This window comes from Phasianus colchicus, chromosome 10 (assembly GCF_987193195.1).
Source record: "Phasianus colchicus chromosome 10, bPhaCol1.hap1.1, whole genome shotgun sequence".
Lineage (NCBI taxonomy): Eukaryota > Metazoa > Chordata > Aves > Galliformes > Phasianidae > Phasianus > Phasianus colchicus.
In genome coordinates, this window is record NC_143445.1 from 14,731,715 (window position 1) to 14,746,458 (window position 14,744).

The window sequence follows — 14,744 nt, forward strand, 5'->3', positions numbered from 1 at the left end:
GGGTGTGCAGGGAAAATCTCCAATTGTAGTGCTGGTTGCTATCTTATTTTGGGTGGTCCTGTGTGGAGCCAGAAGCTGGACTCAATGATTCTTTTGAGTCCCAACTGGGGATACGCTAGTTAATATCTAGACCAGTGCAGGATATTCTATCTTCTTGCTGACTTTTAGCCAATAAGCAACATTTGGAGCTGGTCTTCTCCATGAATACTTGGTGCTGAATTCCTGCAGTAGTGAGCAGCTGATGAAGGGTTAAGCTTTTGTGCTGTTGAGCTCTACAACCCTGCAGGTTGTGATCTTTGGCTGCTTCAGCTGCTCCCATGGTCAAACACACTGCAGATGGGGAGGATGCATTCTCACACAATCCCTGAATAATCCCACAGAAGATCTGCAGCAGTTTCTCCTGACGCATGGACCTGCTCCAGGATACACTCAGCCCGTCAGGGTGGGCTGCAACATGACTTGGAGATGATTCACTATGTATTTTGTATTAGCCCCACCACCGAGTGCCCAGAGATGGTGGGATGGGCTGACAGTGTCTGGTCAATCCCATTTTCTGATCCAGCTCATGTCTTTCTGTTAAAACCTGGTCCATGTGGCCGGGCTTGCTCTGCACACCTGTAAGATATTTGCCAATAAATGTCTTGAAGAAAAAGGAAACCAGGCTGCTTGCCTGCAAGTCCTGGCAAGTGTTAAAGCTTGTTTTTGCCAGAAAAGGAAACAGGTATCATTAACTACCCACAGATCACAAACCTCTGCTGAGCATAAATGTGAGGCTTCTCCCCTGCCTGACACCGCCCAAGGGAGCAAAACAATCACAGTGTTAAGCATTTGCTCCCTGCAACGACAAAGCAACGATACAACAGGAGGGAAATGTTGATGAAGAATTAGCATCATGTCTGCTTGCAGACTAAAACTTCACACTTTGATCCCACTATCTACATACATAAACTTCAGTATCTTCTCACTCGACCCTGCATTTGTGAAGGATGCAAAAGGAAGACTCACACATTTATGTAAGAACAGGCAGTCATGAAACACTGTCAGTGCAGGAGTACCTCTTCCCTAGAGAACACAGAGGAGATTGCAACATCTTGGACAAAACCAGGTCTTTTGGCTGAGATTAAGAATGTAAAGGAAAGGTATTTCCTCATAAGGCAGGTAGAAAAAGATCTGTCACTAGCATGTGAAAACTGTTAGGGACTTCCAGTGAAAAAAGAATCCTAGGCAGAGTAGGAAAGACGGCGACTACTGTGTAAGAGTTCAACTGCCTTTTGAACCAGAGCAGAAAACCATTTGAAGAAGAGAGAATAAAGATATCTAATATACAAAGAAAGGAATAAGCCCAGAAGAGAAGACCTGATGATTTTAGCAATGTTATAAAAAATCTCAGCAAATTCCAGAGTACTGAGAATGCCGATGAGTGATGAAGGGGAAATGCAGAGTTTCAGTGTTTTATCTTGATGTGTAAATTGCTTGTGATGTCCGCAGGAAGAGGTGCTGGGTTTTGAAATCTTTCATGAAACATGACTAAGAAGTATCAACTTAAAGTTGACTCTGGAAAGCAAAATACGAATTGAGTGTTTGTGAGGACGGGACTCTGGACATGAGGTGTTTATACTCCCTGTCAGAGGCATTCAGTGGTCAAAGAGGCAAGAAGGATGTGATAGGGAAGACATGGGCAAACAGAGACATGAGCATAGAGCTTTTGCTCAGAAAGTACAAAAGCACAGCAGATGAGCCTATATTGCAGCCCAGCACATGGACATATCTCCATATGGCCTTACATCAGCTTTATTTGAACCAACTCTGCCATACATTCATTCAGTAATACTGCTCAGTGCAGTACAGGGGGGCAATGGGACTGCTGCACAGCCCCATAGGAGCACAGCATCCAGGCTCTAATCCCACAGTATCCCTCGCAGAATAAGGCTATTTTCAATCTAAGCTCTGGGTTTCTGGAAGGGGAAGAAAGTGAGGATGCATGGTGTCCTACTATGTCCAAGCAGCCAGACTCACACCCCAGACAGCTTTAGCTGTTGCCATCAAGACATACACTAAGCCCAGGTTTTCCCAAGTATGGGGTGAGTGTGAATTGCATCCACTTCCATCATTGTCTCCCATCAAGGAGCCAGCAGCATGGTCAGTGCTCTATGACAGTTGGACTAAATGATCTCAGAGGTCTTTTCCAACCTTAATGATTCTGTGATCCTATGATTCTATGACTGTGACAGACCACGTGCTTCACGCACACTGCATGCATCTCCTCAACTTCATTCCTACTGCATCCAGAAGGTTGCTACCCAGGAATCCTCCCCCTGTTCTCCTGCAAGCTCCAATGGAGGGTCCGAGACCTTCCCACACAGCACTGCTCTGTTGCCCCTCCTGGCCACTTGGAGCTCTAAACCCTCTGAAAGCATTTCTGGAACTTGCACTCCTGCCCAGAGCTGACCATGTGCAGCAAGGAGCTGCCTTCTGTGCCTGGGAGGTGTGGGATGGTCAGGAAAGGGTGAGTCGGTTCAATGCTCCGAAGCACCCAGCAACTCTGCATTGCAGGTGAACATTATCAGACTGATAGCACTACCCAGACATCAATGTCTAGACACTCCTAGCCCTGCTCTCCCCAGTTGAGCGAGGGTTTCTGCTGTGTCTCTTCGTCAGGGACTGCTTCTCCCAGGGATCAGCTGAAGGCCAGCACCACCCTGTTCTCTCTGCTCCCTGTAAGAGAGCCTTTGATGAATGCGCAGTGTGATGCATCTACTTTATTATCTTTGCGTTGCCAAAGAAAACTTTCCTGCTTTCCTCATCTTTCCTCCCAAACTTATAAAACTGGACTCCACGAAGTCCCAGAAAAACATCATTCCTTCAGCTGTAGATTCACAGCTACCTAATTGCTTTCGAAGTGAAAAACGCCACGACTGGATAGATTTGCTACCGAGTGAGGAGGATGGATTTCATCACACCGGTGAGCCGGGCAGCTGCGAGAGCTCGGAGGCAAGCAGCCCGGCTTTGTCCCTGTCGACTGTGGTCGGGTTGCAGTTGCTTTTCTCCCCTTTGCCCCCCCCCCCCCCGGCGTTGCGCAGTACCGGTCAGGTAATCACGAGCTTGCTTGTTTGTCTGTGTGCAACCTCAGGAAGCAGCTCCAGCAAAATCCCCTCAGTCATCAGAACGCACTAAAACCACGGTGTCAAAACAATACAGCCCCATCCCCACCTCCAGCAGAGCCTTTATCGGTAGTTATCACCTATTTATCTCAGAGCTGGAATTACGGCAGACCCAGGCTGGCAGTCGGGCAGCAACACCCAGTCCCACCATGCCTCCCCCCTCCCCCCCTTCCCGGCCCTGGGAGGGACACAGTGTTCCCTCACTGAGTCCGGAACCGTCAATATCCAAACGTTCATGCAGGAGAAAGGGAAACTATTGTCAATAGACAAATATACGCTTGACAAAGAGGACACTTCTTCCTGGTCTGTAATCCCCTTGGCTCAATAAACCTTTTAAAATCACTGCGCTCACTGAAGCGTTCAGAAAGGTACATTTCTCATTTAAGAGAGAATGGTCCTTATTTAAATGGTGGAATCAAAACTTTGGATCGAGGGTCCCGGCAGCATTTGAAAACTCTTTAAAATCAGAAATAAAATAATATTTTCCATTGCTTCTCTATTGTTTTCTCCGCAACTGCGTGCCCGGTGGGAGATGCCCTGTGCCCTCGCCCCGCAGCGGTGGTGCTGGGGGGGCTGTGGGAAAGGTGTTTCACATGGATCCGAGCAGCGTGAACGGGACTGGCGCAGTGTCACCCCCACAGGTCCCGCCCGATGGGCGCAGGCGGAGCACCCCAGAAGTGCGAAGCATCACCCGCCAGGTGGGAGCAGCGCGGAAACCCCCGCTGGGCGGGGCGGTTGGGGGGGGGGGACGGCCGCCAGGGGGCGCACTTTGCGCGGCTTTAAAAGTTGCGCGCAGCGCTGCGCGGGCGCCAGTGCGCTGTGCGGTGCTGGTTGTGCTCCCGCGTTTTTCATCGCAGCCAACCTCCGCAGGTGCGGAGCAGCCCAGCGCAGCCATGGCCAGCGGGGGCTTGCAGCTCCTGGGCTTCGTGCTGGCCTTCCTCGGCTGGATGGGCATCATCATCAGCACCGCCATGCCCCAGTGGAAGATGGCATCGTACGCGGGGGACAACATCGTAACGGCTCAGGCGCTCTACGAGGGGCTGTGGATGTCGTGCGCCATGCAGAGCACGGGGCAGATCCAGTGCAAGGTGTACGACTCGCTGCTCAAACTGGAGAGTAAGTCGGGATCATTTTGGGGGGCGGTGGCTGGGACCTATGGAATCTGGGGGTCCCATTGGGTCTTTTCCATCGTACGCTGGTCGGTTTTGTCGGGGCTCGGGCTGAAGGGCTGGAAGCAGGTGTGCCGGTGCCATCGGGCTCTCCGCATCCTTGGCGGCGTACCGACAAGACTAGGTGTAATGACCTGGGGCTGCTGCCTTATGGAGTCTTAGGGTTCAATCTCATTGAAGTTGCTCTGCCTTACTACTACCTGTCCCTTGCGGGGTGGCGGTGTAGGGCTCAGGGTGGCCCGTCCTGCTGAGTCCCCTTTGCCTCGTTGTTCGTCCCGTCGGGGTTTAGGTGTGTGTCCTCAGTGTGGCAGGACCTGGCAGGGGGTAGGGGCCCGCAGCCCTCTGTCTGTCCCCAAATGACCACTCGGGGAGGGGATGTCGGGTCCTTCGCGTGTGCCCGGAGACGCATCGTGAGTACGAGAGGGCTTGAGGCGGAACAAACAGGCAGGAATTGCTTTTGTTGGACTGTGGTTCAGCAACAAAGTTAGTGAAAGTACTACAGAAATTAACTTTTCAAGTAGTGATCCTTCTGCGTTCTGTTCTTTTTGCTGTGTTCAGACGGGATAACTTTGTTCTCTGGGAAATGTTACCTGAGAAAATAACCGACCCTCCTGCGGGGATTTTAGGCAGAGGGCTGGCAGGTGAGCTGGCTCCCAGCCCAGGCAGCACTACTTGCGTCTTCTAGGCAAAGCAGTCTGCCCAGGTAATGCCAGATCCTTTGTCCCGTCCAGAGGTGGCTGCGCAGGGACACGGCCCACCCTACTCGATGGTGGTTGTCACACTGAGCTGTTCCAATCTCAGTTGTTTCTGGAAGATTGAGTATTAGGGCAGTTGTTTGGACTGTAGTTCATGCTAACATCCAAAGGGGCTTTAAAAAATAATCATTTCCCGATATCCTCCTAACGCTCTCCCACCCCCACAGCCGGGAGTAGTGAGATCGGTTTGTCCTTGAACATCTTCATCCTTCTCCCTCCCTAATTAATAACACTAACTACCACCTTGGTCGCCTTCTCTTTTCCGAAGAAACGAACGTGTCGTTTCACATAACACCACAGAGAGCCCATTGGGAGTTGTCCCCAAGTTCGCATGTTACCAGCCCCAGTCCCGTCCCCCGCCGTTTCACGCCGTGATGCTGCCCACCTTAAGTGCTACCGAACACCAACAGCCTCTCCTGTTGCTTCAGCAGTGTGGGCCCCACAGGTGCAAATTACGCCCTTCGGGAACGCGATGCACCCATTCAGCCCCATCGAGGTGCAGGGCTGTGGGTAATCAGGGCTGGGCTAAGCACGGGGTGCGGGCTGAGTGCAGTGATACTCAGATATAAGCTCAGCTTAAAGCCTCGCTTCTCAGGACGGGGGGGGGGGGGGTGAAGATGCCGGCGGGGCTGAGCAATCTTCGGCTGCCCCTTGAATCGGTTGCGAAAGGTAAAACGTGCCTGGGGGGCTTTGGCTGTAGCCCTTTTTGCTGTAAATGAGACTGCCTGCAGAACCAGCCCCAAGACCTGCCTGCCTCCTATAAACCTGCCCCAGGACCTCCCGACCTGTCCTATTCAGAGCTGAGCGCTCAATAGCGGCTGCTTCTTTCACCTTTGTTCTGCGGACAATGGAGGCTCTTCCGAGGCTTCGGGGGAGGATGAGGTGCCAGAGGCCGAGCCTGAGTCGTTAACAGCCCTTTATTCCCTTACAGAGCTCCTGGCCCTACAGGGACCTGAAGATTCCCAGGAAGCTTAAGAAATATGGGAACGCGGGGGGGAGGAATGCTCTCTTGCATGGAGAGTTCAACAAAGGCTTTAAATGCCCTTCGCTTTTGGCACCCCAGCTTTCTCAGGTTGTGCCTCTTTCACCTGCAAGGATACTGCCTTCTGCTGCTTCCCTGTCCTCCCCTTGAGGTCTTTGTGACCTGTTACGCTGTTTTGGCTGGAGATGTGATCGCCAGCTCTTTCCCCGTTTGGCGACCTCACCCTGGAACAGGTGCAACTGTGCAGCAGAGCTCCCTTCCTGTGTTCACTGATGTGGTGGAGATACAGTGATGTGGGCTGCAGAACTTCTCCTGGCTCTGCTTTCTTGCCAGGGCATCGTGCATGTGCCCAGAACCAGGTGTCTGAGCCTCGTGCGCTGATGGGAGAGGCTCTGATCCTGCAATTACTTTGCCCACATAGAGAGGATTGACTCTCATCACCTGCTGTAATTCATTCTTGTGGGAGTGGTGAGAAGTTTTGTCAGCAAGCTTGTGGCTATTTAGGAGCTCTTCCCATTTCTCTATGTATACCCATATTTGCTTGAGTTGGGTGTCAGATGGGGTTGGCACAAGCTTGTCAGGCTCTATTAGCCAACTGAGGGGCCTTCAGGTTCCCATGTGGCTATGCTGCTGGAGTGCACCATGCTGGCACTCCTCCCACACTGCATTCAGCAGGGGGCTTATGTCAGGCTGGGACATGCTCCCATTCAGGCAATAGAAAGGCTGTGTTTTGCTAGCTGAGGTGAAAAGCGTGGCCACATGTAGACATAGAGGCAGAAAAAGCCACCCTTGCAAACAGGCTTTGTTGCACATTGTTCTTGTAGCCCTCCAGCATTGTCCATGGAGCTAGCTCAGCTTTGGGCTCCTCCAGGTTTCAGGGGAATGGGAGCAGGCAGGAGGCTGAGGGATGCCTGGGCTTTGGCTGTGGAACCTCTCAGACCTACCAAATTGATCTCATGCTCAAAGCAAAGGTTGTTCTGGGTTGTGCTTAGGCTGTTCCAGCTGGAGATGCACCATCAACCAAGTGATGAGTTGCTGGGAGATGTTCCATGCTTGAGACAAGCTGAGACTCATCCGCAACTTCATCACCAAACCTAGTACATCTGCAATGAGCCTTTGTGCTGTAGCCCAGAAAATAAACAAGGGTTTGGATGCCCTCTGGGTCAAACAGCACTATGGCAATATGAAATCTTCCCTCCCACATTAGCACTCTGACTGAGTGTGTTCGAGGAGCTGGGGAGGGGGAAAATGATGGTGAGGGGAGAAGAAAGGTTCATCCCCAGCTTGCTGCAGCTCTGCTGGTGGTAGGGAGGGGGGACTGGCAGACTGGTCTTCCAGTAGGCAGGAGGGACAAGGATGTCCTAATCCTTTGTTACCTCTTTTCATCTGGAGTAAGCAAGTAGAACCTGCGAGTGTGTGCGCTTTCATGTGGGTTAAGGGTTAATTTGCTCCCGTGTTTCTCAATCCATGTTCCTGCCTCATGAAAAATTGTGATGGAGTGATAAAGCAGTCTCATTTGTGCTGTGCTTTGACAAGGTAGAAGGTTACTTGGAATGCCACTGAGGCTGTTCTTGTTCGGTGCTGTGTTGTGTCTGTAGAGGGGATGGGAGTCTGTTGCAACACAGTGGCTTTATTGCTCCACAAGCAGCTTCTGCTAAGCAGCTTTAGTAGTTAGTCTGCTACTAAATCTGTTGGTAAGAGAATTTCCAGGTTTGTGGGAAAACAGGCTGCTTGGGTCTCCTGACCAAGGATCGGGAAATGGTGGGACTGGGTTGCTTTGAGTCAGCTTTCCCCTGCTGCTTGAGTGGCAGTAGGAGAACCTTGAACCTTATTTGCTTTGGAGTAGGCAGAGTACAAGGCCACTGTTGCTTGCTCTTTGTCAGCATTCCCATTCAACAGGAAGCCTGGCTCTGTTTGAGTCTGCATCCTGCCCAGGCTCTTCTGTGTGGACTTGTGATTTGTAGAAGACCAGATGGGGAACGTCTCATGGTGATGATGAGCATGCTGCGTTTGCAGTGGATTAGAAAGCCTTCAAGCCATCAGCAGACTTCTTGGGTCCATCACCAGCATGGCTGCAGTGTAGCAGGTCTTTGCCTCTGAAGCTCTCACTGCTTGCGCTGATCTTCACCTCCCTGCCTCCAGGGACTGATGCTCCTGTGCTGGTGAGGCAGAGCTGCAGGACTTCAAACCCAGCTCCTTCAGTGAAATGCATTTTGCTTCAATGAAACCCCAGTAGAAAGGCTCTGAATGCTGCTTGGCTTGTCTTTGAGGTGGATGGTATAACACGCTGCTTGCAGTACAGGGCTGTGCGTAAGTCTTCAGGAACTTCTCTTGCGGAGATTAGAGGAGCTGCACAGCATCTGCTTCACCTGTTCTGCCATCACTTTGCATGGATGCCCTTGGGAAGGGAAGAAGTCCATACAAAGTATGCAAACGAGGCACTCAATGAGCATCCTGTCAGAAAGCAATCTGCACACAGAGCTGTAACAGCAGTTTTGCATTACAAAAAAACAAAATCAGATGTCTCTTTCCCAATAGTTGTGTAGCATAGGTGATATAAACAGAATAAATAAGGAAGTGTGGTGATTGAAAAATGAGGCCGGTTCAGTCTTTTGTAACCAAGCTATTGGCAGCAATTATTTGTGTGATAGTAGTGAGGAGGGAAAAAATGTGAGTTACACATCAGATAAAACCGTATCAAGTAGTTTGTCCAAATGTCATTGTAAGTCAAAGCCCTTGGACAGCACATAATACTGGTTTCAGTGTGTGGGTGGAACAAGTTAAGAGCTGTATGGTATCTTACCATGGCTTGTAGGATTCGTTTTTAACATTTTTCAGTAGTTTTAAGACTCTTGATGGTACTTATTGCTTTCTTGCCATAGGCATTTTCAGACCAGGTCTCAGTTACTAACCAGCAATAAAAAGGCTTGGCTTCTGAGTAAACAGTTTTTGATACAAAACATGGCCATCTGACATCTGTTGGTAGTGTCTGGGCAGCCTGGAGTGGGGCTACTCTGCCCTAAGGGCTCCTGGTCTGTGCAGCGGGAGTTCTGGGTGCTGCACCACTCTGAGACTCCTGGATCACAGGGGAAATCCTGCTTCTCTCCACTATAATGCAGCTGGAAAGTTGGTGTTGAGTGCCATTGCTAACCTGTCCTGTTTAGCAGCTTAAGATAATGCTGCTTAATTATATCATTTTTAAAGCACCTGGAAAGGCCCACGCGAACAGCAGAGCTAATACTAAACTACTGCTCTCATCCTCTGGATGTGCAGCTTTCATTAACTCAGTTGCAAGTGAGTACATAATAACTAATTGCTTGCTTTATCATTAACCACAGTGATGTACTGCACACACTGCAGAAGTGGTGGGAAGGTAAAAGTGCTGCAAGTGCCAGCCTATATCACTCTGCTTTTTTCTCTGGTTCCCCAAGTTTCCTAAATGCCTTCTCTCCCTCAGTGGATAAAGCAGGGAAGAATGTGCAGAGGGTCAGGAGCACTCAGACTGCTGCTGAAAGCAGGCAGCCCCTCAGAAGAACTCTTGCAGTCTGTTTCCTTACCTTGAGGAACCTGTGGATTTCTTTTCTTGTGTTCAGCTACTTTTGCAAAGCTGGCATGGCATGCACCCAGATAACATTCCATAGTTTTTTTAGCTTCACAAAAACTCTACGAGTTTGAAAGAGTTGGATTTTTGGGTTGATTTTTTTTTTTTTTTTAGTAAGACTAAGTCCAGCTTACTGCGGACTTGCTGGAATGATTTGGTGCTGCTGCACAAGTGTCCTTTCCCATGTCAAGTATGAGTGAATGTCTCCATCTAGCCTCTCCAGAGCTGCAGCTGTTGTGTAAGGCTTTGCCCTAAATGTGTGGCAGCTGAATTGGTTTTCCAGGTGGTAACCCATAAACAGAAGTCTTTATAATGGCATAATTGTGAGCTAGAAGCTACTCCTTAATGTATATTCACTGAGATTGGAGAGCAGTTTCTTCAAGAATGTCTTCGGATACCATTGTTGTGATTTTTATGCTGAAGTGATAAACGGTTTGCAAATGGGTTTCTGCAATCAAAGCAGCCGATGGGTTTTGCCTCATGCCTGGGTGGTGCAGAGGTGTATCACCTCCCCCTTTGGAGGAGGTGAGATGTCACTTTGCCAAGCTGATGGTGGGATGTTTCCTAAGAAAGCTGTTTCTTAGGAAAGTGTGTCACTTCCTATTGCTCTAGATATTACCATACTGTATTGTTTTTAACAGGTTTTATAAGCTACTCCCAGAACAGTAGGGTTGTACTGTGTGTTTGGAGGCTGATTCTTATTTCATTTAAAATAGAATGAGAGGCCAGCATCTTGTTGGTGTGGCTCAGAAGAATTTTCCTGCAAAGCACAGTGAATAAAGCAGCACCAGGGGTTAAGTGTGTGTTCTGCAACCCTCTTGGACTGCACTCCTGGCTATTGAAACTACTTCAGGTTGAGCCCAGAGACCTTTGTTGTGTAGGAGCTCTGATGGACACATGGTAACTGTGCTGTGGGGATGCGCTGTGCTGACTGACGGGTTTGCAGGTGCTCTGTGGTACCACATAGGCTTAAATCATGCCCTGCAAGTAGTCACAGACCTACAGAATGCATTGGCACATCTGGGAATGGATTATAGGACTAAAATAGTATGTGTCACACATTGCTGCTAAGTAACCTATGTCGGGGACAGCTCTGCCTTAGTCACAGTGTGCTCCTGGGAGCTTGCTCCTGTGATTACCCAGCCCTGTTTGCTCCCAGGACTGTATATGAAATGGCATGCTGTTCAAACAACCTAGTTTGCCAGGCAGTAAAAGCTCAGGCTAATCTTACTGCTGCTTGCTCTTCGTCGTTCAGTCACCTGAAAGTTTTAATCAGTAATGACTTAATTTCTAAAACTGGTTTTCTTTCATTATCCATAAAATCAGAGTTCTGTAGCAAATATATATTATGGTTAGTGTGCCATCAGGTGAGTCAACAAAGGCAAATCCTGGGTAAGGAAATCTGCTGAGAACCCAGGCCAGTGTGATCCTTGCCATTAGAAGGCATCATCCTCTGCTGGAATTCCTCAAAACCAAAAGAAGTTTGAGACATTCTGTATTGAGTTTAGGTTAAATACTTAAGGCCAAAAAGTTGTTCACTTTTCCGGGGAAAATTCTTTCTGTGGCAATAGTGATTTTATTTTAATCTTCTGGGACTCACTACTTCTCCATTTAGAGTCTAAATCAGCATGGAGGTATTTGTACAAAATACAGGTTTTGAAGGTGTTGAGCAATAAGGGGCTCCTGCTGCCTGCTGTGGGACTATGCATATGTATGGTACTATTCATATTAAAACACAGCTAAATGCTTTGTCAAGGTAGGGCCCAAATCTGAATACTTCTTTTGATAAACAGATATGTCCTTCCCATTGAGATTCAAATGATCCGGGAACAAAAGATGTTTGAGGGTAATGCCCAGGTCATTTCCTGCATACCCTGTTACCCCTGCATGTTAGAGGAGACTGAGAGTCCTCTGATCCTCATGCATAATAGTCCTAGAGCTTAAAACTAGAATCTCTTGGTTTTGTTCGGTATAACACAACAAAGTGAATCCTGGAATCATTAGGATTGGAAAAGTCTACTAAGATCACCTTTTCATCCCCACCCATCATCACCATAGCACTAAATCCTGGCCCTCAGTGCAACCTCTACCCTTTTCTTGAAAATCTCTAGGCATGGTGACTGCCAGCTCCATGATGATCACTGAACCCCGGGAATCTGAGTTCCTCCTGTATTCTTGTTTTGTATCTTGAGTTGTCTTTGTGGTAACACAAGCCCTGATGTCTTGCAGGCAGCCTGCAGGCTACACGAGCCTTGATGGTGGCTGCCATACTCCTGGGCCTGGTTGGCGTGTTTGTTGCTGTGACTGGCATGAAATGCATGAAGTGCATGGAGGATGACCAGGTGAAGAAGATGAGGATGGCTGTCTTCGGTGGGGTTATCTTCATCATTGCAGGTCAGTAACGTTACAGTTACTAAATAACAGATGGGTGTTGTTCCAAGTGCTGGTTCTGCTGCATGCTTCTGTTGTGATTTCTTTTTTTTGTCTGTTTTATTCTTAACAGTAAACATGGCATTGTGTTCCCTCCATGTGCAGGTCTGGCAGCACTGGTGGCCACGTCATGGTATGGCAACAGAGTGGCTCGAGCCTTCTATGACCCTTTCACCCCTGTTAACACCAGGTACTGACCCATGTGATATAATGCTATAGTACAGCATGGCAGATGTTCGTTTGGTTTAGCTTTGGGTGGAGGTGGCACAGAACACAGGAGGGAATTACAACTCTTGCTCTTTTCCCTGTTTCTCCCCAGATTTGAATTTGGATCAGCCCTCTTCATTGGCTGGGCAGCTGCTTCTCTGGCCTTGCTGGGGGGAGCCTTCCTCTGCTGTTCTTGCCCTCGGAGTGAAACCTCCTACCCACCCAGTCGGGGCTACCCCAAAAATGCACCCTCCACAGGGAAGGATTACGTATAATGAAATGATGAAGAGGAGCCACCAGCACTGGTAGTAAAAGCATTTGGAGAGGACACTACAATGCCGCTGTCCTGAGCAGAGTTCAGACTCTAGGTTTTGCCTTCCTCTTCTCCCAGAAAAGTGTATATTTTTTATAATCCTCTTTGCTACTGGACATAACTTCTCCTTTCTCTCCCAGCCTGTGGAGGAAGGCTAGCCTAAGCTTGTAGGTATTGTCACTGGAAAGATTGAAGCCTCCAAGCTTGGGTTAAGTTTAGTATTTGGGAGTAAAAGGGAAAATGATACTGTTTTTAGATGGATGTTGGTGCTTTTTTTTTTTTTTTAGTTTTTTTATTAAAAATAGATGGTAACAATTCAGTCCCCATATCCCATTAAGTTAGAGCCCAGCGTGGTGTGTGTAGAAATCAAGGAAACACTATATACAAAGAGAAGACCAATAGCTTAAGGGGAAACATAATTTTGGGGAAGTGACTTTACAGGTAGGAATGTTTGAAGAGATCTAAACTGTTTTTATACTGTTATTGGTGTCATCTTCAGCACCCTCCTTTCTGTGCAAAGGGTCAGATAAATTAAATTGCTGTGACTTAAACTAAATCTGTAACTGTATGCATGTGTTGTTGGCCAACAGAAGATGTAGTGTAAGACAGCCTGGCTAAACTGTGTCATCTTTTGACAAGATCTGGTAAGATGATTGCATATTGGCCAAGGGCTGTAACATTACAGCTAAAACAGCTAGCAAACTCCCAAGCAGCTGCAGGTCTCCCTGGTGCCAGGGAAGAGGTAGAAAGAAACAATCCCCTGTTCTCACTGTTGTCTCTGGGGCTGTCATGTTGTTCCTTAGACACTGTTGCTGATGGTTATTTCTTGATGTTCTTAGCCTGGCTGAGCTCAAAGCTATATCCCCTTGTCTGTTACAAGTCACCTTTTAACAAGTGTTGCCCTCTTTCCTCGAGTCATTCCAGTTTGGGCTTAGTTATAAATTACTGATCTGTTTGCCTTATGTGGCTAAAAAATGTTAAGCCAAACAATGCACTGCCACTCCCTGATGTTTCCCCATGGATACCTCTTGTGCTGTCATTTGACCCTATCTTTACTCTTGCAAATACTTTCAGTCATGATATGAAGGCAAATTCCAAGGAAACTAACTGAAGGTTATAGCATTTTCTTTCAATCCAAGCTTGCCAGAGAGGGAAGAAACCCAGCATTGTAAAGATAAAGCCATCATTGCATATTAAGTCCTATATGAAAATGCAGCTCATGGGTTCCCACCCCTTACCCTAAAACCAGTCTGTCACCAGTGTCTGACCAATACTGGTAAGGCTGGCTGGAGATTAGTCTGGTGTTCCTAAAAGGATGATATCAGCTTCCACAGCTCAACTTTGATTTATCTAAGGATGGAAGCTGGCTGCTTCCAACCAGGCTTTAGAATGGTGAATGTGTTCAGAGGCATCAGGTATCTAGGTTTCTTTTGTAGAAAGGGAGATCTGTGTGCAACCACAGCCTTAGTGCTTCATATAAGCCTTGTACCTCTGTTTGACCTGACTCTGCAACATAAATCAAAGCTACTAAAGAAACCAACCAAAGCATTTGCTTCAGGCTTGATCTGATGTTGACCTGTACTTGAGCTGGGTCACATGGCTCCTACTTCTCGATGGGGAATTGCCCGGTGCACAGTGGGACCTTGCGAGACCTTGTACCTTGTCTTAAGGGGTGGCAGCTCAGGTCATGCTAGAGCTGCTGAGGTCTGTGCTTTTGTATTTGCATTAACCCTGTGCCAGGGAGCAGATGCTTGTATTGGGAACTTGTATAAAGTGTTTAAACAATTTCAATAAATGGATTTTTGTAAGGAACAACGATCTGCATTGTTTCATTTTTCTTACATTTTAAACAGTACTTGGACAGAGTGTATGGAAGACAGGAGTGGCAGTTGTGTTTTTGGGAGCCTGCCTGCTGAGATGGAGCACATAGGTGGGGACAGATCTTCTGCAATGAGTCAGGCAGTTGTGGCCTCTGGCACAAACTCACCCAATAATCTGCTACAATTGCAGCCTAGGAACCAGAAGGTCTGCTCCTCTGCAAGGCAGACTGCACCCTGGGTGGAGCAGGAAGGGGCAGGGAGAAGGCAGATAGCTCCCTGCAGGGGAGTGGGAGCTGCAGGAATGGG

General features: G+C 48.3%; 1 protein-coding gene across 1 annotated transcript; it reads left to right on the top strand.

Annotated features, from left to right (window-relative positions):
• The first annotated feature begins 3,960 nt into the window (after positions 1-3,960).
• Positions 3,961-14,434, top strand: CLDN1 (claudin 1). Its single transcript, XM_031603415.2, has 4 exons — positions 3,961-4,277; positions 11,898-12,062; positions 12,204-12,288; positions 12,418-14,434. The coding sequence occupies exons 1-4, from the start codon at positions 4,055-4,057 to the stop codon at positions 12,578-12,580; spliced, it is 636 nt and encodes a 211-aa protein (XP_031459275.1). The 5' UTR covers positions 3,961-4,054; the 3' UTR covers positions 12,581-14,434.
• Positions 14,435-14,744: the final 310 nt, after the last annotated feature.